Genomic DNA, 24,224 nt, shown 5'->3' on the forward strand with positions numbered 1-24,224 from the left:
AAACAGCACAAAAGAGTCTTCCCAGCGTCCCGCGCCAAACGAAGAGGGGAGTGGGCGCTGCGCCAACTAGCCCGAGCTGGAGTTCGGTTGGCGCAGCCAACTAGCCCGAGCTGGAGTTCCGTTGGCGCAGCGCCGGATCCCCACCAGTAGACCCGCCACAAGGCCGCGCCGCCAACCACGTCCCCAATTGGTCGAGGCGACGGAGCCGGACGCGCGCGCGTAAAAGCCCGGATGGGCCGCCGCTTCCGCCGCACTCCCCGCGGGCGATAGGGGGCGCTCACCGCGGAGCTTGGCTTCTGCGGCCCTTGGCTTCTGCGGCGGCCTCTGCGGCCCTGTGTACCGAGGAGAAAATGGAGCCAGAAATTTAACTCGAGGGGCAGCCCTAACCCCTCTAGCCGAGTTCCTGTCGCTTCCGCCGCCAGGAACTATATTTCTCGCGGGACTTAGTGCGTTCAAGCGCCCAGTGGTCTGGGCCGCAAGTGGGATCGTCGCCGAGGCCCAAGCGCTCCGGGTGAAGGAAACTGGGGCGCCTTGAAGGACCCTCCGCGCGCCCCCCCACCTCCAAGCAAAAAGCCCCAGTGTTGAGCAGGTATGGGCCTGGAAAGGAGGGTTCAGTTCTAGTAGTGGGCGGTGAACGGGTCGGTTAGCTGGCTTTGGAGTCCAACCCCTTCCCGCGCGCACCCTTTGTGCTATTCGTGGTGGGGGGCACGTGGCTTCGTGGAGTTTTTGTTGGGAAGAAGCCCGTTTGTCGCCGCCGGCGAAGTGGGCGGGGTTTCGGGCGCGCGCTGGGGTGGGGGTGGGGGGTGGGGGGTCTGCTCTGGAGCCCAGGGTAGAGGCCGCAGACACTGGGGGCTTCCGGGCCCCCGACTGCTCCCGGCTGGGGGTCGGGAGGGTGACAGGTGCCTCTTGGGTTGCCTGTGTGAACCCAGCTCCTAATCTGGGCGAGACTGGGCTGGTTGACTCAGCTTTTCCTCTTAGGCTGGTCAAGTTCGGACACGTTCCGAGACTGTCGTTGGAGGAGCTAAGTCCTGACTTGTCCTAAGGCTGAGGCTATTTAAACCATTCCTTTTCCCAGTTGTATTCACTGGCGACTGAAGATAGACACCCGTGTTCACAGACGTGCGGCACATTTTATGTACTGATCAAGGTAAGGATCAACTTGATAATAATTTTGGTTCATAAGGTATTGTTTAAAGACGTTATCTCCTTTATATATGATTTCGGGTTTTTTCACATGTTTTATTTCAATTTTTTATCGTGTGTGTATTTTTTTTTTCCCCTACTTGTAGGCCAATGTGCAATACCAACATGTCTGTGTCTACTGATGGTGCTGTAAGCACCTCACAGATTCCAGCTTCGGAACAAGAGACCCTGGTTGGTATTTTTGTCTAAAGTGTTAACTTTTAAAAATAACTTACTTTTTGAGATGATCAAGTAAATGATATAAATCCAAGTTATAGCCAGGCTTTTAAGGTGAAATTTCAGGTATGTAACTTGAATTCTTTCTCAGGGATAATTGTCTGGAGTAGAAGTGAACCAAAAGAATCAGAATTTTCTTAGTCTTTTACAAAATGGAGTGACTTCCATTCTTAAGCATGGGTATTGACATTGTGTTTATGTGACCTACTGTTTTTTTCTAGTTTGACCTGTTGTATTTAACTTTGACTTCTAAAAGTCACAAAAATAATTCATACTATTTGTAAAGGTTTTAAGCATTAGAAAAATATATAAAGTAATACTTGAAAATTGCAGTCTTTTCTCCATGTCTCCTTTAAAATTTTTTTATGTGCATATATTAATGTGTGAATTTGAAGCTGTTACTGTTTGTTCTACTGAAACAGGATTAAACCAGAGTTGTTCTATAACTTGTTAAATCTATAGAATTCTTTTTAGTGGCTACATATTATTCTATAGTTGATGGTATACCAGTGCTTTTACCAATAGAGTTTTTTTTTGGGGGGGTGGGGTGTTGGTGATTAAAGCCAGGACCTTATGCATGCTATGCAAGTGCTCTACCACTGAGCTACATTTCTAGCATTACTGATAGACTTTAAAATTGCCTTTCAATTTTGAGTGTTACAAATAGTACTGCTCTATGTGTGCAACTATTATGTGATTCTTCTCTGTAAGATAGAAATAGAACTCTGAGTCCCAAATTATACAGATATTTGATGGCTGATTGGTAACTTGTTCACTAAAAGATTGTGACAGTTTTTATACCTGCCTACACTAAATTTTACCAGTTGTGTTTTTTTTTTTTACATGCAGTTGTACAGTGTTTGTGGGATATAGTGTAATAATTTAATACATATAATGATCAAATCAAGATAATTAGCATTTCCAGGTCCTTAAACATTTAACAATTGTTGTTTGTAAAATAAATTGTGACCCAGTCTAATTACTATTGCCTTTGTGTGTGTGTGTAAAAAGTATGAAGCTGTTGTTTAGATTTATATGTCCCAAGTCTCTGAGGAGGTGGGGCATCTTTTCATTTGTTGAATCACTTGCTTATTCTGGGATTTGACTGGTCTGGTCTGTCCATTTTTCTTTTCCTTTTTTTAATTTGAGTAGTTTTCAGCATTTCTAGAGTATTGAATTTTTGTTGTTTAAAAATAGTCCATTTAATTTGATGTTATCTTTTTCCCATTGAGAACATTGTTTGAAGTTTTATTTGTTAATTATTGTTGGCTTTTGAATTTTCATATCATTCTTGTCCCAAGATTATGCATGTATCACCTGTAATTTTAATTTTTACATCTAGATCACCACCTGGGGTTTATCTTTTGTTCTTAAATACAAGATTATGGGGTAGGGGATATAGCTCAGAAGGTTGAATGCTTGCCCTGTATGCTTGAGGCCCTGGGTACTTTTAAGTTTTTCAATTATTAAGTAATTTGTTTTGCTGATTAGCTGGGAATAGGCAGTTTTCTTAAATCTGGTTTTGAGCATTATATCTTAATTGAGCATGCTGTCAGATTTCAGAATCAGGACAGGCCATATTGAAGAGAGGTGCAGAGACACCGGTTTGTATGGTGGTGGCAAATTGTAAAGATTGAGCTTTTCAGAGTTGGATATAGCAATAGGAAAGGAGAAAGAACATAAGAATATTCTCCCCCATGTCAGTTATTAATAATACTTGAAAAAACTCTAGAGTCAGGCAAACTATAGCCTTTGGACCAAATTTGTGCTGCTGCCTGTTTTTATAAATAAAAGTTTATTGGGCTGAGCATGGTGACACTTGATTGTAATCCCAACCACTTGGGAGGCTAAGGCAGGAGGATCATAATTCAGGCCAGCCTCAGCAATTTATCCAGCCCCTGTCACAAAATAAAAATAAAGGGCTGGGAGTATAGCTCAGTGATAGAGCAAAATTCCTGGGTTAAATTTTTAGTACTACAATAAATAGATCTTCTATGGATTAGGTTCCTTAATACTGGAGAATTTAAAATAACTAACCCAAGCTGACAAGGATAATTAAGAGCAGATCTGAGAATGTAACTCTTTTCCCTCAACCACAACTTAGCATTTTCTTCCTCGTTGGTTTATATTTCAAGTATATATCTGACAAACAATTGTTGAACATGTACTACACACCTTAAATCTTTAGGAATCACCTCAAAGATGGACTTTTTTCTCTTGGATTGTGTAAATTTGCTTACAGTAAGCTCATTGGATCTCTACTATTTATGATTGTAAGGCAAGCAGCAAATGCTAGAAATAGCTAGAGGAGAAAAGATAGCATGCACTTGGAATTGGATTCACAACTTAGAAATTTGATGATTCCATGGTAATTAGCATAATAATTAGTCTCTCTAACATTTTTTTCTAATCCCCTTAACCATGGTATGTGATACTCAATTTATATAGTCTATTTATTGTATTTAGTAAAACCTTATAACATAGTGTTTGCTACCTTTATTGTTATTTGCTACCTTTTTTTTAAACCAGGGCTGGAAATCCGGGCCTCACACATGCTAGGCAAATGCTCTACCAGTCAAACACATCACAGCCCCGCTGCTTTTTTCTTTCTTTCCTTTTTTTTTTTTTGTTGTTGTTATTGTTGGTACCAGGGATTGAACCCCGGGTGTTTAAACACTGAGCCACATCTCCAGCCCTTTTTATATATTATTTAGAGAGGAATTTGCTAAGTTGCTTAGAGCCTTGCTAAATTACTGAGGCTGGCTTTGAACTCGTGATCCTTCTGCCTTAGCCTCCTGAGTTGCTCAGATTATAGGCATGCACCACCATGTCTGGCCCCCACCCCCACTTTTTGAGGTCCTAAACTTTGTGAAATCAGTAAACATAGTGTTTGTTACCTTATTGTTGTTATTTGCTACTACCTTTACTGACAGCTTTATTCTGCATGTGTTTGCTGCAAGGCTTATAGTTTTCTTTTTCTTTGTAGGTTAGACCAAAGCCATTGCTTTTGAAGTTGTTAAAGTCTGTTGGTGCACAAAAAGACACTTACACTATGAAAGAGGTAAGCTGATTTAAGATATAAGGAATGTTTTAATATATGGCCTTCTTTACAGTTTTCAAGCCCATGGGAGAAATTTGCCATCATTATTTTATGGTCCTTTGACATACTGTGTAATTAACACATTAAATGCTGACATATAGCATCAGACCTAATAAATATGATTAGAGTATAATGAGGAAAAGAAGTGATATTTTGATGTGTTTGCCATAAACATAGTTTGATACTGTGGTTTTTATTGGTGACAAAATCACAGGTACTGCTAATAGTGTTGTGATTTGTTGCCTGTATTCATAATTAAAAACTAAATTTTAGTTTGAATTTAGTGAAAGTAAAGATAGGATCCCCTGAATTTTATCCAAGGACTTCTTGGGCATCCCTGGATCCCAGGTTAAGAACTTATGCACCAGAGATACACAAGTACAATATACTGTACTGAAATTCTGGGCTGGAGGTGAGCTGATTCATGAACATATGTCCTCTTTAATGGCTACAGCATTTCAATGTATTCTCTTGAAGTTTATACAAGTAAGGTTTTCAGTGAGAGATTGAGCCATTTTGGGCAAAATTTCACTGTGAATGAAATGTTTCCATTCCCCATCTCTTCCTCTTAGTTTGTGGGACATGAATTACTCAAAACACTAAAGATTCTTTTCTTATGACAGGATAGATAGTAGGGCAGGAAGAGATTCCATGCACCACCACGCCTGGCCCCCACCCCCACTTCTGGAGGTCCTAAACTTTGTGAAATTATTAAACATAGTGTTTAATACTTTCTTCCCAGCTGCACTTTTATAAATTACCTCAAGGGATATTTGCTAGGACTCTAGATCCTCATTAAGACATAGAATACTTCTGCAAAACTGTTTAGCAGTAACATAGTATAATCCTTCTCTGCCATCTACAGGGAGTTGATTCTAGGTAACCCGCCCCCATCACCCATGTTCAAGTCTCTTATACAAAATAGTGTGTTTTTTGCATATAAGTTATGCAGATCCTCCCATATACGTTAAACATCTCTAGATGACCTATAATACCTCATATCATGGTATTATGTGGTATTGTTAAGGGAATAAGAAATTCTGCGTAGGTTCGATAATTTTTATTTTAGAGTAATTTTAGCCCATGGTTAGTTGGATCCATGGTTGCAAAACATACACATTTAGAGGGCTGATTTTATGTTGTCTGATGCAGTTTTCAGGTAAAGGATCTTTGTCTAGGATCATATTGGGAAGTGGTGGAAGCCAGATGGGGTAGTAGAAAGTGCACAAGGCTTCGAGTCAGAAGAGGGATCAGTTTCCTCACTTTGTTCCTTTTTTCTTTTCTTTCTTTTTTTTTTTTTTTTTTTTTGATGCTGGGATTGAACCCCAGGACCTTGGGTGTGCTAGCCATATACTATATTACTGAGCTGTGCTCCAGACCCTTCTTCATTTCTAATACAGTAATAATCATTCTGTGAAATACCAGAAGGATGAGACTATACTTGTTTAAAGTACATTGTAAACTGTAAAACGCTGTACATATTTAGGTGGTTGTTGGGATAATTGAAAAGTATGTTGCCTATTTTGTCTTAATAGAGCACATGGAATATAATATAATAATGGTTCAGGGTCATTTTTATTATTTATTATAGTGTATATTAATATATCTGGATTTATTTACTTGAATTCTCCCAAACTGTTGAGTTGATGTCATTGGTCATTTTCCTGTCTTTCTTTTCTGTGATGACCTCAGAGGCTATTGAGGTGTTTGTTGTTTGTGACTATTTACTAAATGGCACTAGGTCACTGCCATATTTTAGTTGATTTGGGGGTGGAAGGTAATTGGTTTCTACAACTTTTGCTGCTTTTTCTATTCTTAAGTGTTAGAACCTCGATAGCTGAGCAGAGTTAAGATTTGCAAGGAAAAAAAAAACACATTTAAGTACAAGATAGTGGTTATTCTACATGGTTATGGATGTGGTTGCTGGTAGTTTAATCCTGTTTGAATAAATGGGATATTAGTTGAATATATTTGAAACCAACTTTTAGTTTTCTTTAATGCTCAGATATCGTATTTCTATTTCAGGTAATATTTTATCTTGGCCAGTATATTATGACTAAACGATTATATGATGAGAAGCAACAACATATTGTATATTGTTCAAATGATCTTCTAGGAGATTTGTTTGGAGTGCCAAGCTTCTCTGTGAAAGAGCACAGGTAAATTCTTCTCTCTAGCTATTATAAAAAGCCAGCTGGGCAAACATTTCAGCTGACCTCCACTCTCACTTCCTATTGTCAGTAATAAATAATTAATGCTGTATATATAAAAGATGCTAAGCTGGGTGCGGTGGCGTATGCTTATAATCCCAGCGGCTCCCGAGGCTGAGATAGGAGGAAAGCGAGTTCAAAGCCATCCTCAGCAATGGCAAGGCAGTAAGCAACTCAGTGAGACCCTATCTCTAAAAAAAAAAAAAAAAGGCTGGGGATGTGGCTCAGTGGTCCAGTGCCCCTAAGTTCAATACCAGGTACCAATCAATCAATCTAGAATTGAGTTTTTCCTTTTTCTTTTTTTAATTTTTAATTGTTTTGGTGGCATGCTGGGTATCAGACGAGGGCTTTTCATGTCTAGGCAAGTACTCTATCACTCAGTTACAGCACCAGCCCTGAAATTGGTTTCTTAGTTCTATAGCATATTGTTGGGGAACATGAACTCTGGACTCTTATAAAATCTGTATTTGAGACCTAGCCTGGTCATTTCCTAGCAGTGTGAATAGGTAAATTGATCTAACCTCTCTAAGCCTTAGTTTTTTCACTTTTAAAATAGGGATAAGTAAATACCTTGTGTAGAGGTTATAAATAACTCATGAAGAGACATGTTACAAAAAAAAAAATACTGTTTGACACATGGAAAGCATTCAAATTGTTAGCTACAATTATATATTTTAAATTATTATTCTGATCACTTCCAAAGGCAGTCCTTATAATCTACTTATTTATTCTTTCAGTATTACTGGGGATGGAACTGCCACTTAAATTTTTTCTCAGCTCTTTAAAATTTTTTAAATTTTATTTTGAGTTACGATCTTAAGTTTCCCAGGCTGGCCTCAAACTTGTGATCCTTTTGCCTTAGCCTCCCAAATTGCTGGGATTACAGGTGTGTGCCATCATGCCAAAGGTAGTCTTTATGCTATCATGTTAATAAAGCTTAAATTTGAATCTCAGTTACTTTGGAAATCGGTTTTATTTTGTTTTTGTTTTTTGTCACATACTACCATTATGCCAATTAACATTTCCCGAATTATTCTGGAAACTGAAAACTACTTTTTTAGTCATTCTTACCTTTCAAATTTGTCGCAGTTGGTTTAGCCTAGTCGGTCTGTGTTGAGCCTTAGCATTTATGTCTTAGTTAGTGGGATAGATGCTTTTCATTTGCAATAATTCACTAGATTCTACTAGTATTTAATGCTCATTAATATCATAATGATTGGGGGTATATTCAGTTGTAGAGAACTTACCTCCCTTGCATAAGATTCTAGGTTTGATCTCTAGCATTACAAGAAAAAAGTAGCTACAAAGATGGAAACTAAATAGAATATTTGTGTCATTAAAACAATTTCATTATAAGCATAATGTATATATTCATTATTGAACACTAGAAAAAGACATAGCTCAAAAAGAGTAGGGGAAAAATTAGTGTAGTTTGTCACCAAAAGCTATTTTTACTTAGTTTTAAGTTTTATTTATATTTTATTTTAATATGGGGGATTGAACCCAAGGCCTTGTACATGCTAAGAATGTGCTCTACCACTGGGTTATATCCCCAGCTTTCATCTTTGTTTTTTTTTTAGTTAAACATGGACACAATATCTTTTTTTGTTTGTTTGTTTATTTTCCTGTGGTGCTGAGGATCGAACCTAGTGCCTCACATGTGCGAGGCAAGCACTCTGCCACCGAGCCACATCCCTACCCCTTAATCTATTTAATATTATAGAACCATCTTTCTATTGGTAAACTCTTATGTTTAATATCTATTCATTGTTATTTTATCCTTGGCCTTGGGATATGAAACTTTGTATGTTTAAGAAATAACTTGATGATTTTGTACCATTTTCAGTATTAAATCTTCTGATAATGTTTGGCAATGTAGTATCTGATATTGAAAGTATAATCTTAAGGTTATGCTTGATTTAAATTCTGATAGGTTGAGAGATCAGAAAATGGGGAAATTACTGACTTGAAAAAAAATTCTTGAGTATGAATAAGAATATTGGGGCTGGGGATGTGGCTCAAGCGGTAGCGTGCTCGCCTGGCCTGCGTGCGGCCCAGGTTCGATCCTCAGCACCACATACAAGCAAAGATGTTGTGTCTGCCAAAAACTGAACAATAAATATTAAAAATTCTCTCTCTCTCTCTCTCTCTCTCTTAAAAAAAAAAAAAAAGAATATTGACTTTTTTTGGTTGTTGTTGGTTTATATTGCCAGTTTCAGGAACTGGGGATGTAGCTCAGTGGTATTTTGCAACAAATAACATTGTCTGATCATTAGTTTAAAAACGAAAGAGAAGACTGAATCATGACATCAATGAATACTAGAATAAGAGTTGTCTTTCTCTTGGGTATAATCTCCATGAGGGCAGAGATTTCTCATTCTTAGTTTTCCGCAGTGACTAGTTCATAGTATGTTCTCAGTCTGTATTTGAGTGAAGAGGAGGCTCTATTTTTAAATAAATTTTAAATCAAGAAAGAAAATCCATTCATTGACTGTCTACGTTTGGTAAGAGTCGGGATTATAGGGTTGGGGATAGCTCAGCGGTGGAACACTTGCTTAGCAGGTATGAGACCCTGGGTTTAGTCCTGAGTAACATACAGTCAGGATTATAATCCAATTCCTATATAATTAAAAAAATTAAAAAAAAATTATGGTACTGGGAATTTAAGCCAGGGGTGTTATACCAGTGAGCTACATCTGTAGCTCCTTTTATTTTTTTGAGTTACGGCCTTGCTATGTTGCCCAAGCTGACCTCAAACTTGTAATTGTCCTGCTTCAGCCTCCTAAGTAACTGAATGATAGGTGTGTGCCAATATGCCCAGCTTATAAATGGGTTTTATATAACCTATTACTTTCTAAGCAGAGTGCTAGAAATTTGAAAATAAGTATGCTGGGCTGGGGTTTTAGCTCAGTGGTAGGGTGCTCGCCTTGCATGTGGTACAGCACTGGGTTCAATCCTCAGCACCACATAAAATAAAGGTATTGTGTCCATCTACAACTAAAATAAAATTTAAAAAAATAAATAAATATGCTAACCTACCCTCTGTTTGCATAAGTTGCTGGGGTGATAAAGTCTAAACAAAACTCATGTCAGGAAATGGAGATGTAAATCTTTAAGCTAGAGAAACCTTTGTGATTGTTGAAAATAGTTGTCATCACTATTACTAATTATTTAGTTGTTTTTTAAAATCTAAAAGCCTGCCTGTAATATAATTTGAAAAGTGCCATTTTGAGTATGTGTAGTAGTTCATACAAAATATGTACTTAAATTTTAAAATGTATATCTCTTGATTTTTTTCTTCTTACAAGGAAAATATATACAATGATCTACAAAAATTTGGTGGTAGTCAATCAGCAGGGTAAGTTAATTTTGAACATCATAAATATAATATTTTGTTTTAAGAGCTGAGAATATGGCTCAATGGGGGAGCACTTGCCTAACTATATGTGAGGCACTGGGTTTGATCCCTAGCATGGCAAAAAAAAAAAAAAAAAAAGTTTTGAAGATACTTCTCTGTGCTTATATTTTATAATTGTGATTCTCTTTATATATTCATTTAAGTTTTGAAATGGGGTCTTCCTGAGGTACCCAGGATACCCTCAAAGTCACTGTCTTCCTGCTTCAGCCTCCCAGTTATCTGGGATTACAGGTGTGCATCACTGCATCTGCCTTTTTATTTTTTTATGGCAGAGATCAAACCCATGGTCCTCATATATGTAGGCAAACACTAGCACTGAGCTATACTCCTAGACCTGATTCTCTTGTTACTTTAATTCTATATTAAATAAAATTATGACAAACTTTAGTAGAAAGAAATAGATGTGAACTAAAATAGTAGGAAGATTCTAATATAAAGTCAAATATCCTATTATATTAGTTAAGTCTTGGGATATCAGGATTTATTTTGAGAGGTAGATAATTTCAAAAGCTCTGCTCAGTGAAGAGGTGTGTCAAACCTTGAGAATCGTGTTGAGATGCTTTGGAAAGTAATATAGTTACTTAGTTTGAACTCTTTGAAAGGATAAGTCTTCTTTTTTGTATTTTCCTTTTTATAGTAGACAAAAGCTTTGTTTCCCTTTTTTTTTTTGTAGGTAAATGGCATTTTAATTCCTTAAATTGAAGTTTTTAACTGGTCATATTTGGGTTGCATCTTCCTTTGAGAATCTGATGAAGGCCCTGGGGTTTTGTTTCAGAAAGATGCATATGTAAATAAATATACAGGAGTATGCTGATAAATGTTTAACCCATTTTCCATGGGAGAATCTCTTGATTTTGAAGTGGTTGCTGATTCCATGGTGTAAACACTCTCATTTTCAGATTATAAACGTTGAGTTGTGCTTTTTTTGAGTGTTGCTAGAAGTTGGTTCCAATATGCTATAGCTTTCCAAATGTCCATCCTTGAACTACAATTAGGAAAAGCTCTCAGTAGCTTAGTTTTCAGAATGAATTGACCATTCCCCTGTGATCCCACTATTCTATACTCAGTTTCTTTTGTTTTCTGTTGCTCTGGTTATTTTGTTGTATTGCACTTTTCTTTTTCCTGTCTCATTGAGGTTTGCATTCTGCATCATACAGGATAGTATTTTATTAATATGGTGTTACTTTGTGTAGAACTGAATACTTACTATATCATAGTCAGGATTTAAAATCCAGAAAAGAACATCACCATCTGATCCAAGAATAAAAGTAATTATTAGGCTGCTGTTTAACAGTGGTTTCCCTACCTCTATTCTCTTTTTTTTTTTACTGTTTTGTCAGAGCAGTTTATCACTGTAATTGAGGATTTGATTGTTCTCTGGAGATAATGGATCTGTGAGCTAGGAAATCAGTTTTATTTTTTGAACTAAGTCCCCTTAGTGATGAGTGGCTTCGATACTGTCTTAAGGAAGATTCTACTGGTGTCTAAGTGTCTACTGGGAGGAATGCAATGACGCACTACTTGTTGACATCCTTGTGCTGTTGGTCTGACATTAGGACCCTTTACATTTCTGATTGTTTGATTTCTAGTAAAACTGTCCTTAATTTCCTAAAATAGCAACAGTTAGTTTGCATCTGAATGATTTTTCACATGTTATTCCTCAATCTGGAATGTCCTTCCCAGCCAGTCCTATTTCACCTACTCTATTATGAAATCCTTCCTGATTGTTTGCTCCTCAGACCCCCCTCCCCCACCCCTATCAAATAATCATCGCTTTATCTTCTTTGCTGTTATATCTTCTTTTAATGTGTTTATAATTACTCTTTCAGGTATCTTATATTAAAATTGAGTTCTCATATAACTACATAGCATGTGGATGGCACTTGGAAAGCATTTGTTTAATGTTTATTGAAAGGTTAAATTGTGTATGGGCTTTATGTTGGATAGCTCTTTCTTTCCTAGTTTGTGATTTCCATTTTTATTTTGTCTTAGAACCATCAGATTCCAGCACATTAGTGAGTGAGAACAGGTGTCACCTTGAAGGTGGGAGTGATCAGAAGGTAATTTTTAAATAAATTCATTTTAGTAAAATTCATTTTAGTAAAATGTTTTTTGAAAATTGCACAGATACTTATACAAAACAGAATTTTAACTTCCTGGCATTATAAGTTTAAATTGACATATTTTATTTTTTCTTGAATGCTTAGGACCTTGTGCAAGAACTACAAGAAGAGAAGCCTTCATCTTCCTGTTTGGTTTCTAGACCATCTACCTCATCTAGAAGGAGAGCAATTAGTGAGACAGGTATTCATGAATATTTATTTGATAAACAGCTGTGTGGTGTTTTCTCTAATGAAATTAGTACTTTTAGGATTAGTGAAATTATTTTGCTGCTTTGGGTTTAATTGAATGAATTTCTTCTATTACTTTATTTGGTCTATAGGATAGCAGTTTTAGTAGCATTTAGTAACTTTTTTTTTTTTTCTGGTTGACAGTGGGCACAGTTTACTGTATAATGGGGACAAGGATAAACTTTATTGTAGCCAAAATTCTTAGTTACCTTTGTGGTTAATTGTGTGTGTGTGTGTGTGTGTGTGTGAGAGAGAGAGAGAGAGAGACAGACAGACAGACAGACATGTACACAGTGGATTGAATCTTGCACATAGAAGGCAAGTGTTCTATCACTGAGCTGTATCTCCCGTCCTTTTTCAAATTTTATTTTGAGACAGGGCCTTGCTGAGTTGTCCGGTTTGCCCTCAAATTTCTGGTCCTCCTGCCTCAGCTTCCCAGGTAGCTGAGTTACAGGTGTATACCATCACCACCACACCTGGCAGCAGTTAAATTTTTTTAATAATTCTTTTTAATAAGTAAAAAATGTACCATTGGGTTTAAAACAAAGTAAATAGTATCTTAGAATTAAAGAAAAGGTTAAAATTGCTGAGAACATTTTTCCAGAGAAAAGATAGTGGAGGAAGGGGCTGTTGCCTGATCAAAATTCATAACTAACTGGGCTTAGTGTTGTTGCATGCCTATAATTTCAGCTACTTGGGATGCTAAAGCAGGAGATTTGAAAGTTTAAGGCCAGCCTGGGCAATATATATAAAATGGTGTGTGTGTGTCTGTGTATATATATATATATATTTTATTTTTTTATTTTTTTATTTTTTTTTAATTTTTTAAGGTATCAGGAATTGAATTCAGGGGCACTCGACCACTGAGCTACATCCCTTGCCTTTTTTGTATTTTATTTAAAGACAAGGTCTCACTGAGTTGCTTAGTACCTCATTGTTGCTGAGGCTGGCTTTGAACTTGAAATCCTCCTGCCTTAGCTTCCCAAGCCACGGGAATTACAAGTGTGCGCCACCACACTTGGCCAGGCATATAGATTACATTTTAGTTAATCCTATATGATGTAAGATTGCAGTGAACATAGTTTCATATATAAACTTAAATAATTGTGTAGGCATTTCTGTAAGATAAATTGCAGATTATTGTATCATTTTATATTCCTATGAACAGTGTATAAAAATCTTTCCTCAAATCTTAACATTTTTAATTTGTGTTATTCTCATGGGCAAAAAATGATGTCTTACTTCAATTTACATTTTCTTGCTCAATAGGAGGTAGGAGATTTTTCAAAGTTTCTTAGCCATTTACATTTCTCTATGACTTTATTTTTCCTATTTCTGATTTTTTTTTTTTAATGAAGTCTTTGGAAGGAGGACTTTGTATAATGTGGCTGTATTAACCATTTTCTATTGTGTATGTTGTAGATATTTTCTTCTAGTTGCCCTCTAGCTTATATTGATGGTATTTTATTTTGCCATGGCAACGTTAACATGGTTTAGTTTTTTTGTTTTTTTATTGTACTGGGGATTGTACCCAGAGGTGCTTAACCACTGAACCACATCCCCAGACCTCTTTATTTTTTAGTTTGAGACAGGGTCTCACTAGGTTACTTAGGGTCTTGCTAAGTTGCTAAGGTTGGCTTTGAACTTGCAATCCTCTTGCCTCAGCCTCCTGAGTTGCTGGGATTATAGGTGTATGCTGCCACTCTGCTTTGTCTTTTTTCTTTTTTTTTTTTTTCCTTTTTTTGGTGCTGGGGATATTGAACCCAGGGACCAGGGACTTGTGCACTCTCCTTGGATGTTTTTCCATTGAGCTACACCCTAGCTCCTCTGGTCTCTTTTTTTTTTATTTTTTCAGTTATATATGGACACACTATCTTTATTTTGTTTACTTAATTTTATGTGGTACTGAGGATCGAACCCAATGTTACCCACATGTGTAAGGCAAGTGCTCACCACTAAGCCACAACTCCAGCCCTGTGGTCTGCTTTTGATATTGATACTTTCTTGAGTGCTTTGCAGTGTTATACTTCCCCATCCTATATTAAAAGAATATTTTCTTGGGCTGGAGAGTGCTATTAGCATGCTTGATGGGGAAAAAAAAAGTTTTCTTAGGTTTTTGAATAGTTTTGTTGTATGTGTTTGACTTTTTGATCTATTTAGATTTTTTTTTTTTTTTTTCTCTTTTGCTAGGCTGGGTATGGAACTCAAGCCCTAACGTGCTAGGCAAGTGCTCTACCAGTGACCTATACTATTTCAATATCTGATATCTCATTCATGTCTGGCGGATTTGACTAGCACTCTTGAATTTTTATTTTTAAGTTAGAGAAAATTTATTATTTAAAGTGAAAGTTTTCACTGGTTTTGACTTGTGTTGAAAATACAGGGTACCTGACATGCTGTTGTTGTGTCTGTAGTCCCAGCTACTCTGGAGATTGAGGCAGGAGAATTGCTTGAGTTGGGGAATTTGGTGCTAGCCTGAGCAATGTAGTGAGACTCTGACTCTTAAATACAGAATAAAGCAGGGTATTGATGAAACTGAACCATAAAGAATACCTTCTGGATCCTCAGCACTACAAAAACAAACAAAAAAACTCTTCTGTGCTGAGTAATAGAGCACTTGCTTTCAATCCCTAATACTGTAAAAGGCCACTACCAACAAAAACTCCCAAATGCCTTCTATGCAAATTAGACATTATTGGTTTTTTTAAGAAAAAGAAATCTTACTTCCTAAAGTTTAGACAGAAAAATCATAGATTGCTTGATTAGTAAATGCTTTTGATGGATTAAAGTTATTGTGACTTATGGAGGCAAATTTCTTGAAGATGGGAAAACTTAAAAATATGCCCTGGGCTGGGGCTGGGGCTCAGTGGCAGAGCGCTTGCTTCATACATGTGAGGTATTGGGTTCAATCCTCAGCACCATATAAAAATAAACAAAATAAAGATTTTATGTCCATGTGTAACTAAAAAATATTTTAAAAATGCCCTGCTATAACTTTTTAGGTAGACAGATCTAGTGAAAATGTTGACTATTGAAACATAAATAGTAATTTATCATTTTTTTTCTGTTTAATTTCATCAATACTATATGACAGACATGCTAAAGACATTTCAATTTTAAATCAATCCTACAGTACATAAATTTAATCATCCTCTTTTCCCTTCCATATCCAGAAGAAAATTCAGATGAATTATCTGGTGAACGACGAAAGCGCCACAAATCTGATAGTATTTCCCTTTCCTTTGATGAAAGCTTGGCTCTGTGTGTAATAAGGGAAATATGTTGTGAAAGAAGCAGTAGCAGTGAATCAATAGAGACTCCATCAAATCCGGTAATACTCTTGTCTCAAATAAAATAAAGTTCTTGTATTTTAAATGTAGGCCTGACAATCATAATAAGCATACAGATAGTATGCACATGTATGGTGTGATGTTGCTACTGAACACGGGGAAATTTAACTTTCAAATATAATTATTACATAGATTTCCCACCTCTAACTCCAGGTTTGGGGAGAGGGTGAAAGATAGTGAAATAACTCTGGTAAGGGTGAAGTAGTACGAATATTCATAGTTTTTAATGTTGCCCTATATTAGAGAGTCTTTGTGAACTACTACCCTTATAGTAAATTCATATATGTTGGAGTATAGTCTAAGAATTTGAAAGTTGTACTTTTTTAAAAATAAGGAAACAAGACTATAAGTTTAGTTCAGTTATGTTTCTTGGGTTTCTAAGGCAAATTTATCTTGAATAGTTAGTTAATTGTTTTTTATTCTCAGTGGTACAGTGCTTGCCTCGTGTGCAAGGCTATATATTCAATCCCCAGCACTGCAAACAAAACAAAGCCCTAAACTTTCATTATAGCCATTAACAAATAAGTTAGCATAGTCTGAACTTAATATTTGCTATATACATAGATCTAGACATCAGGGAATGTCTGTCAGATCCCTGAAGTGTGGGTTCAGTACTGCATGGATGATTAGAGTGTCAGTATTTTTTTTTTTTTTTGGTACTGGGGATTGAATCCAGGGGCACTTAACCACTGAGCCACATGCCCAATCTTTTTTATTTTGAGCAGGGTCTCACTAAGTTGATTAAGACCTTTTGGTTGCTGAGGCTGGCTTTGAACTTTTAGTCCTCCTGCCTTAGCTTCCTGAGTCCCTTGGTGGTGTGCCACTGTGCCTGGTTGGTAAGAGTATCAGTACTTTCTGATACTGATAGAAAATTCCAATGTTCCATTTGTTAAGCATTTTGATAAATGGAATTTTTAAAATTTTGAGACAGGGTCTTGCTTGTTAAATTGCCTAGACTGACCTCAGTTGTGCAATCCTCTTGCCTTAGCCTCCAAAGTAGCTGGGATTATATACACATGAGCCACTGTGCCTGGCTTATTTTATAGTTCTCTAGAAGATGTAGGAGATTGAACCAGTTATGATAATAATCCTATTCTTACATTTTATGTGTTCTTGTTACTTCTATATTTGCTTTTTTCTTCCAAAACAGTGATTATAGGAGTATGTTTGTGTCTTCCAGAGTATTTAACAGAGCTGTTACTCATGTCAGCCACTAGGTGGCATGAGCTCCTGCTCAGTATGAGAAGCAAGTTTTTAAGGGCCATTGGTTTCTATCATAGTTTCTAAACTCTTACCATAACAAAAAGTGGCCATAGATAACAGGTAAACAAATTGGCAAACCATGTTTGTTAAAACTTTATTTGTTAAAATAGATTTGTAATATCCCACAGTGCAGACTGTTGTCTCAGAATGTGCTTTCTAAGATTTAATTTTTTTCTTGTGATTTACTCCCTTATAATAATTGTTCACTAAAGATTAGTTAATTGAAGACTAGTTAATTGAAGGGGGTCATTTTATTAGATAAGTTATGTACTCTAACCTGATTCTCTTTAGATCTCTTTAAGATGCATCAAGCTGATGAATGTTACTTTTTCTACTATTTTTCTAACATCACATTAGAAAAATATTTTGACCTTATAGATTGTAAAATAATATCCACTGTTTAGTTTTGTTTTTTAAAATGGCTCAGTCCTGTAATGCTAGCTATTCATAGGAGGCTGGGGCAGGAGTATCCCAAGTTCTAGGCCAACTTAATAAGACCTTGTCTAGTAAAGTGCTTGCCCAGCATTCATGAGACCCTAGGTTCAGTCCCTGGTACTGCAGGGGAAAAACAAAAAGAAATGATAGAGCTATTAAAGATCATTTAGTCTAAACTTCTTTTAGAGTAGCTGTAGCCTTTAGGAGTTAAATGATGCGTCAAGGTTAAATGGCTACTTGGTGGCAAATCAAGAATAATATCTATATCCAGGCTTCCTAGACCAATATACTTTTAAAATTTGTAGCCCTCTGCTTAGTGTGTTGCTACCCTCAGCCATGGACAGCAAATATTAAGGGCCTGAAGGTCTTATTTAGGTTACATAATTTATTAAAACGTGAATGAGCTTGGCAAGTGGTATACACTTGTAGTCCCAGCAACTCTGGAAGCCAAGGCAGGAGGATCACAAATTTGAGGCCAGCATCAGCAACTTAGCAAAGCCCTAAGCAACTTAGACTCTATCTCAAAATAAAAAGGGCTGGGGATGTGGCTCAGTTGTTAAGCACCCATGGGTTCACTCCCTGGTACCAAAGAAAGAAGAAGAAAAATTAACTTAAATGAGGAATCAAATACAGATACATAATTTTAAAAAATAAATTTAAAAAATTAAATCTGGAAGCTCTTCAAAACAAATTATTTTCAAAGTTCATTAAAAATCACCAATACTAAGTTTGTATTTGTGTAAATATGTCTGTCTAGCATTCTACCAATCTGAGTATATAAAGATGATTAAGACAGGTCTTAGCTCTCAAAATTGCTATAATTCAGATGACAAACATGCAGTTGTCTTGCATAATTTATGTGTATCAGTAATATACAAGTAGTAAAGATAATTCAAAGTGTCAGAGCTTTTTCAGTTGACAGAGATTTAGCCAAAGAAGGATGAGTATGATTTAGAAACTATGAAATTATTTCTAGTTAAGGAGAGTGAGTCAGTCAAGACCAGTTTAGGAAACAGTCTAGATCTGAGTGTCCTTATTTAGTAAAGGAGGAGGAGTGCCTAGTTGGAGAGGAATGAAATGTTAATATCATACTAGATGTACCTTCACTGCAAAGGGATTTTAAATGCCTTTTTTCTCTGATTTTTTTTCTTTTAAAGTTGTTGATAGACCTTTATTTTATTTATATGTGGTGCTGAGAATCAGACCCAGTGCTTCACATATGCTAGGCAAGTGCTGTACCACTTAGCTGCAACCTCAGCCTAATAATGGGCTTTTGAACAGGGAAAATAATACTAATAACTTTGAACCTTAGTCTAGATTACATTGGATATACAGGATGGATCTGAGGAGGAAATAAAGCACAGGGATGAGTCAGGAAGTTGTTACGGAGGCCAAGATACGTATATTAATTTTGTTTTCTCCCCTTAGGATATTGAAGATGGTGTGAGTGAACATTCCAGTGATTGGTTGGATCAGGACTCAGTTTCAGATCAATTTAGTGTAGAATTTGAAGTTGAATCCCTTGATTCAGAGGATTATAGCCTTAGTGAAGAAGGACAAGAACTCTCTGATGAAGATGATGAGGTATTTTCTTTAATTATATTAGAAAGTTGTTAAATATTTTGCATATTAATTGACTTTGCTTAAATTAAAGATGTAATACATTTAGATTGAAATCCTTACCCTTGAAATCTCCTTGTCTCTTGATTTGTTCAAATTAGAATATTGGTTTGTGGACTTGAGCTTACGTATTTCCTTATTGTCTCATTTTTGAATTACTAATGCCAAGAACTCAATAGACCGTAATAAGCATTCTTATAATGGTCTATATTTTTAAATATTGAATTAATTTCCTACCTTTTAATTCTAACTTACTTTTTATAAAAATAAAACATCACAGAGTCCAGGGTTACCCCTATATTTATCTATTGACTTTTTCCATGGTGGGTGAGGATTTAATTGCTATGAAATTATTTCTAGTTAAGGAGAGTGAGTGAGTCAAGACGAGTTTAGGAAACTGTTTTTCTTATTTGTACTTGCTGCATTTGACCTTTGTTTGTCTCAGAATTTCTTGCCTCTGTGTGTGTGTGTGTGTGTGTGCGCGCGCACACGCGCGTGCATGTATGCATTCTGTGGATTGAACCCAAGGCATTACATGTGCTAGGCATGTGCTTTACTGTTGAGCTATACCCTCAGTCTCAGAATTCTTATATATAGTAGTAGTGTATACTATCTGTTTAGGACTTACTAAGAAACTTTCCTGGTTGAATACCAAAAGGTGATGAACTGACGCTAATGAATTTATTTTATTAGGTGTATCGAGTTACTGTGTATCAGGCAGGGGAAAGTGATACAGATTCATTTGATGAAGATCCTGAAATTTCCTTAGCTGTAAGTATATATCTGCTTCTTTAAGGAATTAAAAAAATATATACCAAGGTCAAAATTAGAAGAATATATCTAACCTACTTCATGAAATGGGGTGATTTAAGTTAAATCTTAAAGTCTAATGGTTAAAGTATTTTTCTTTAATTTGTTATGGTGAACTCCGGTACTACATTTGTTTAGTTTTATGTGGGGAGTTTAGAACTTTTTAATATTTTGAACTCCTTGAAGCACCACCCTGCTTTTGCAAGACCTTTAGTTTTATTTTGCTTTTTGTTTTTGCAGTACTGGAGTTTGAGCCCAGGAGCACTCTACCATGAGTTATGTTCCCAACATTTTTTTTTTTTTTTGGTGAGACAGGGTCTTGCAAAATTGCCAAGGCTGACCTCAAACTTGCAATTCTCTTGCCCCAGCCTCTGCAGTGATTGGGGTTATAGGCATGTACCATTGCATCCAGCAAGACCTTTAGTTTTAGTTTAGGAGGTAACGGTAGCCACCTTTGACAACAGAGAACCAATGTAGGAGAATGAATAAATCTCCACTCTTGTTGCTACTGTGTTAGGTCATTTGTCAGGCAATCTGACTTGTTATATTATTCACGTCCAATAGGAAGGACTTCTTAAAGCAAATTTCACATGTAAAATGTCCTCAGGCAAGACCATGATTCAGTTAAGGCAAGGAGACAAGGAGTTATTCATTATTCAGTAAGAGGTGTGGTGAGAGGGAGTTTATCATCTCAAGTGAGTCGTGCCACAAGAAGTTAGGGTAAGGGAGAAGCACTGAGCAGTTAAGAGAGAAGAGAATACAGGAGAGGGTAGACAAGTACAGATATACATTTGGTGTTGTATCCAAGGATGGTAGGCTTTACCTGGCAGTGGCTGCTGACAAGAATGGTTTTTAGCATTTCCTTTGTTTATGGAGTTAGGGAACACTCAGTTGAACCATGGTTTTAGAGCACATCTTAAGAGTCCTAGTCACTGATGGATTGGGTGACTTTTCTTTAGGAAAGGCAGATTTCATGTAGATTGATTAGGTAGACTAGGTACAACAGTGTCCAGGATTGAGCCTTTAAGGGAGTGGATACAGGCCTCAGTATCAAAGAAAACATCCTTAACTAAATGAACCGCTGTGACTGTGTCTTCAAAAAGGTATTGCTGACCTTGTAAAATGAGTTAGGCACAGCTGGGAGTGGTGGTGCACACCTGTAATTCCAGTGGTTCCAGGAGGCTGAGGCAGGAAGATCCAGAGTTCAAAGCCAGCCTCAGCAAAAGCTAGGTGCTTAAGCAACTCAGTGAGACCCTGTCTCTAAATTAAAAAGGGATGGGGATGTGGCTTAGTGGTCGAGGGCCCCTGAGTTCACTCCCTGGTACCAAAAAAAAAAAAAAAAAAAACTAACTTCATAGATACATAATATAATATATATTTTAGGTACTCTAAAATATAATAAGCATATTTTTAATTTTGGGGTTTTTCAGCATGATAAGGCTAAAAAAAGTACTTATTAAGTACATCAAGAGAGAACACATATTGACATTCCCTGCCACCCCACAGTGCTGGGTATTGAACCCAGTACTTTGTACATGTTAGGCAAGTACTCCCATTGAGCTACATCCCCATTCCAGGGTTGACTTTTTTTCTTTTTCAAATTGTTGTCTCTCTGGGTGTATAATATGTTTGTTTGTTCCTGGTGCTGGGGGTCAAACCCAGGGTCTGTAGTCAAACATGAACATTCATCATCTCAATTACATGGGTGGGTAAAAGTACCTAAAATCTCTCAGTGAATTTCCAATATTTGATAATAACTATATTTGTCTTGCACATATTTACTATTTTATGTAAAACAAATGCTGAAAATTGAACTGTGATACATTTTACCTTACCTTAATTATATCAGTCACCAGCATTGTTATGATTAGTAAGTAAAGGGTTACAGAAATTAACTTTGTATTTCTTCATTGAAGGACTATTGGAAATGTACTTCATGCAATGAAATGAATCCTCCCCTTCCACCACATTGCAATAGATGTTGGACCCTTCGTGAGAACTGGCTTCCTGAAGATAAAGGGAAAGATAAAGGAGAAATTTCTGAGAAAGCCAAATTAGAAAGCTCAACGCAGGCAGAAGAGGGCTTGGATGTGCCTGATGGTAAAAAAATTACAGCAAATGATTCCAAAGAATCATGTTTTGAGGAAAATGATAAGATCACACAAGCCTCCCAGTCACAAGAAAGTGAGGACTATTCTCAGCCATCAACTTCAAATAGCATTATTTATAGCAGTCAAGAAGATGTCAAAGAGTTTGAGAAGGAAGAAACACAAGACAAAGAAGAAAGTATGGAATCTAGTTTCCCCCTTAATGCCATTGAACCTTGTGTGATTTGTCAAGGTCGACCTAAAAATGGTTGCATTGTTCATGGTAAAACAGGACATCTTATGTCATGCTTCACATGTGCAAAGAAGCTGAAGAAAAGGAATAAGCCGTGTCCAGTGTGCAGACAACCAATTCAAATGATTGTGTTAACTTATTTCAACTAGCTGCCTTGTCATAAAAGTAGAATTATATATTTCTAGTTATAACCCTAAATATTTTGACCCTATGGATTTTATTTTTACTTATTACATTTATAAGAGCAAGAAACTCAAAACTGCTTAGATTTCTTTGTAATGTAATTTACCTACCTTGTGAAGAAAAGTAGTTAGAATGTATTGCCTTCTAAGAAAGTTTCCCTTCTGTTTATATTTTATATTTGGGTTTTTAATAAAATTTACATTAGATATATATAGCTCATTTTTTACCCTCACCCCTTATTTTAAATAATTTCAACTCTCTTAAGTGAGAAGTACCTAATTTTCTTTTTTTAAAAAAATATAAGACATTTAAATGAAATTACTTAGTACTTTTCATGTAAGGAGAAAAATATGTATAAGAAACATAATATTTAAATTTTAGATACTCTGCTGGATGTGGTGATCCACACCTGTAATCCTAGTAATGAAGCTGAGGCAGAAGGATTGCAAGTTCGAGGCCAGCTTCACCAATTCAGCAAGATTCTGTTTTGAAATTAAAAATAAAAAGGGCTGGGGATGTAGTTCAGTGGTTAAGTACCTGGGTTCAGTCCCTGGCACCAAAAAATAATTTTTAGATACTCTGAAAGTTTCTGATCTTTTAAAATTCTTTCATAAGTTAATAGTTATATTTGGTGCTATGTAAATAAAAATAAACTTATTCTATAGCCTCTGTTTCCTACAAGCTGAAAAGTGATTCTAAGATACTTTGAAATACCTTTTGGACTAGGTTATATGGTTCTTAATAGTTTCCTAGGATTCAGAATTTGGTTTAAGGCTTGTTTTAGAAACCAGTAAATTCAGAAGTTTGATAAACAACTGTTTATTAAAACCAGCTGGAAAGGTTGTAACTTTTCTTTGAATTATCCAGAAATTGTGTATCACTTTTCTTCAAGAAAGACAGGGTAAGGAAGGGGCTGGGTGGGATTGTGGCTCAGCTGTAGAGCGCTTGCCTAGTACATGGGAGGCCCTGTGTTCAATCCTCAGTACCACATAAAAATAAATAAATAAATAAGATATTAAAAAAAAAAAAAAGACAGGGCCAGAGCTTTGAATTCTAAAATTATCTCTCAGTCTAGGTAAAGTAACTTGATTATAATTAATCTTAAGAAAAAATAATCACCTTAATTTAATTTAAAGTCTTAAGTACTTATTTTTACCCCATGTGTGACAATTGTACATACTCAAAGGAGGGCATTAATAAACCTGGATTATAAATTTAGAATGGAACCAAAGGATAATTTTGTACAGCCAACTACTAACAATACATTGTTCATTTAAACTTCAAAAACAGAATCACTCATACCTCCGTGACTTACCCATCTGTATACATATATAAGTAGCAAACAAATGTCTACTTTAGCTTTAGGGAAGTTCCAAAACACAATAAAGCTTTATTAATTTGGAATTTATAAGACTAGGGAAGAACTAAGAATAATCCATCCTTTCTGAGGCGAGTTCGTAAATGACACACATTTATATGTATGCAGTGAGTTCTGTTTACTCAACATTCATCCTTGAGAGTGGAATCCTTCGTATGTACACTGATTACTAATGTCTCTACATTTTTATGTTTAGTATACTATTTATTGATTTACAAATAAACTATTAAGAATGGTTTCAAGAATGTAATTATTGGATTTTGCATGCAATTTTTCATAATAGCCTGTATGGGTAATCAGAGGCACAGATCTCAATGTTCTTTTTGGAGTCACTATGCCATCCCACT

At 36.3% G+C, this 24,224-nt stretch overlaps 1 protein-coding gene across 1 annotated transcript; it reads left to right on the forward strand.

Annotated features, from left to right (window-relative positions):
- The first annotated feature begins 326 nt into the window (after positions 1–326).
- Positions 327–22,702, forward strand: Mdm2 (MDM2 proto-oncogene). The gene is made up of 12 exons (XM_076854844.1): positions 327–589; positions 1,076–1,147; positions 1,290–1,374; positions 4,406–4,480; positions 6,545–6,678; positions 10,038–10,087; positions 12,140–12,207; positions 12,355–12,451; positions 15,672–15,829; positions 18,975–19,130; positions 19,860–19,937; positions 21,893–22,702. Exons 3-12 carry the CDS (start codon positions 1,294–1,296, stop codon positions 22,463–22,465), a joined length of 1,470 nt encoding a protein of 489 aa, XP_076710959.1. The 5' UTR covers positions 327–589; positions 1,076–1,147; positions 1,290–1,293; the 3' UTR covers positions 22,466–22,702.
- The last annotated feature ends 1,522 nt before the right edge of the window (positions 22,703–24,224 follow it).

Source organism: Callospermophilus lateralis, chromosome 4 (genome assembly GCF_048772815.1).
Source record: "Callospermophilus lateralis isolate mCalLat2 chromosome 4, mCalLat2.hap1, whole genome shotgun sequence".
NCBI lineage: Eukaryota > Metazoa > Chordata > Mammalia > Rodentia > Sciuridae > Callospermophilus > Callospermophilus lateralis.

Coding starts and splice junctions, on each gene's coding strand:
- Mdm2 (XM_076854844.1), top strand. CDS start 1,294: ATGTGCAATACCAACATGTCTGTGTCTACTGATGGTGCTGTAAGCACC. Junction 4,481..6,544: donor ACACTTACACTATGAAAGAG/GTAAGCTGATTT, acceptor TTTCTATTTCAG/GTAATATTTTATCTTGGCCA. Junction 6,679..10,037: donor TTCTCTGTGAAAGAGCACAG/GTAAATTCTTCT, acceptor TCTTCTTACAAG/GAAAATATATACAATGATCT.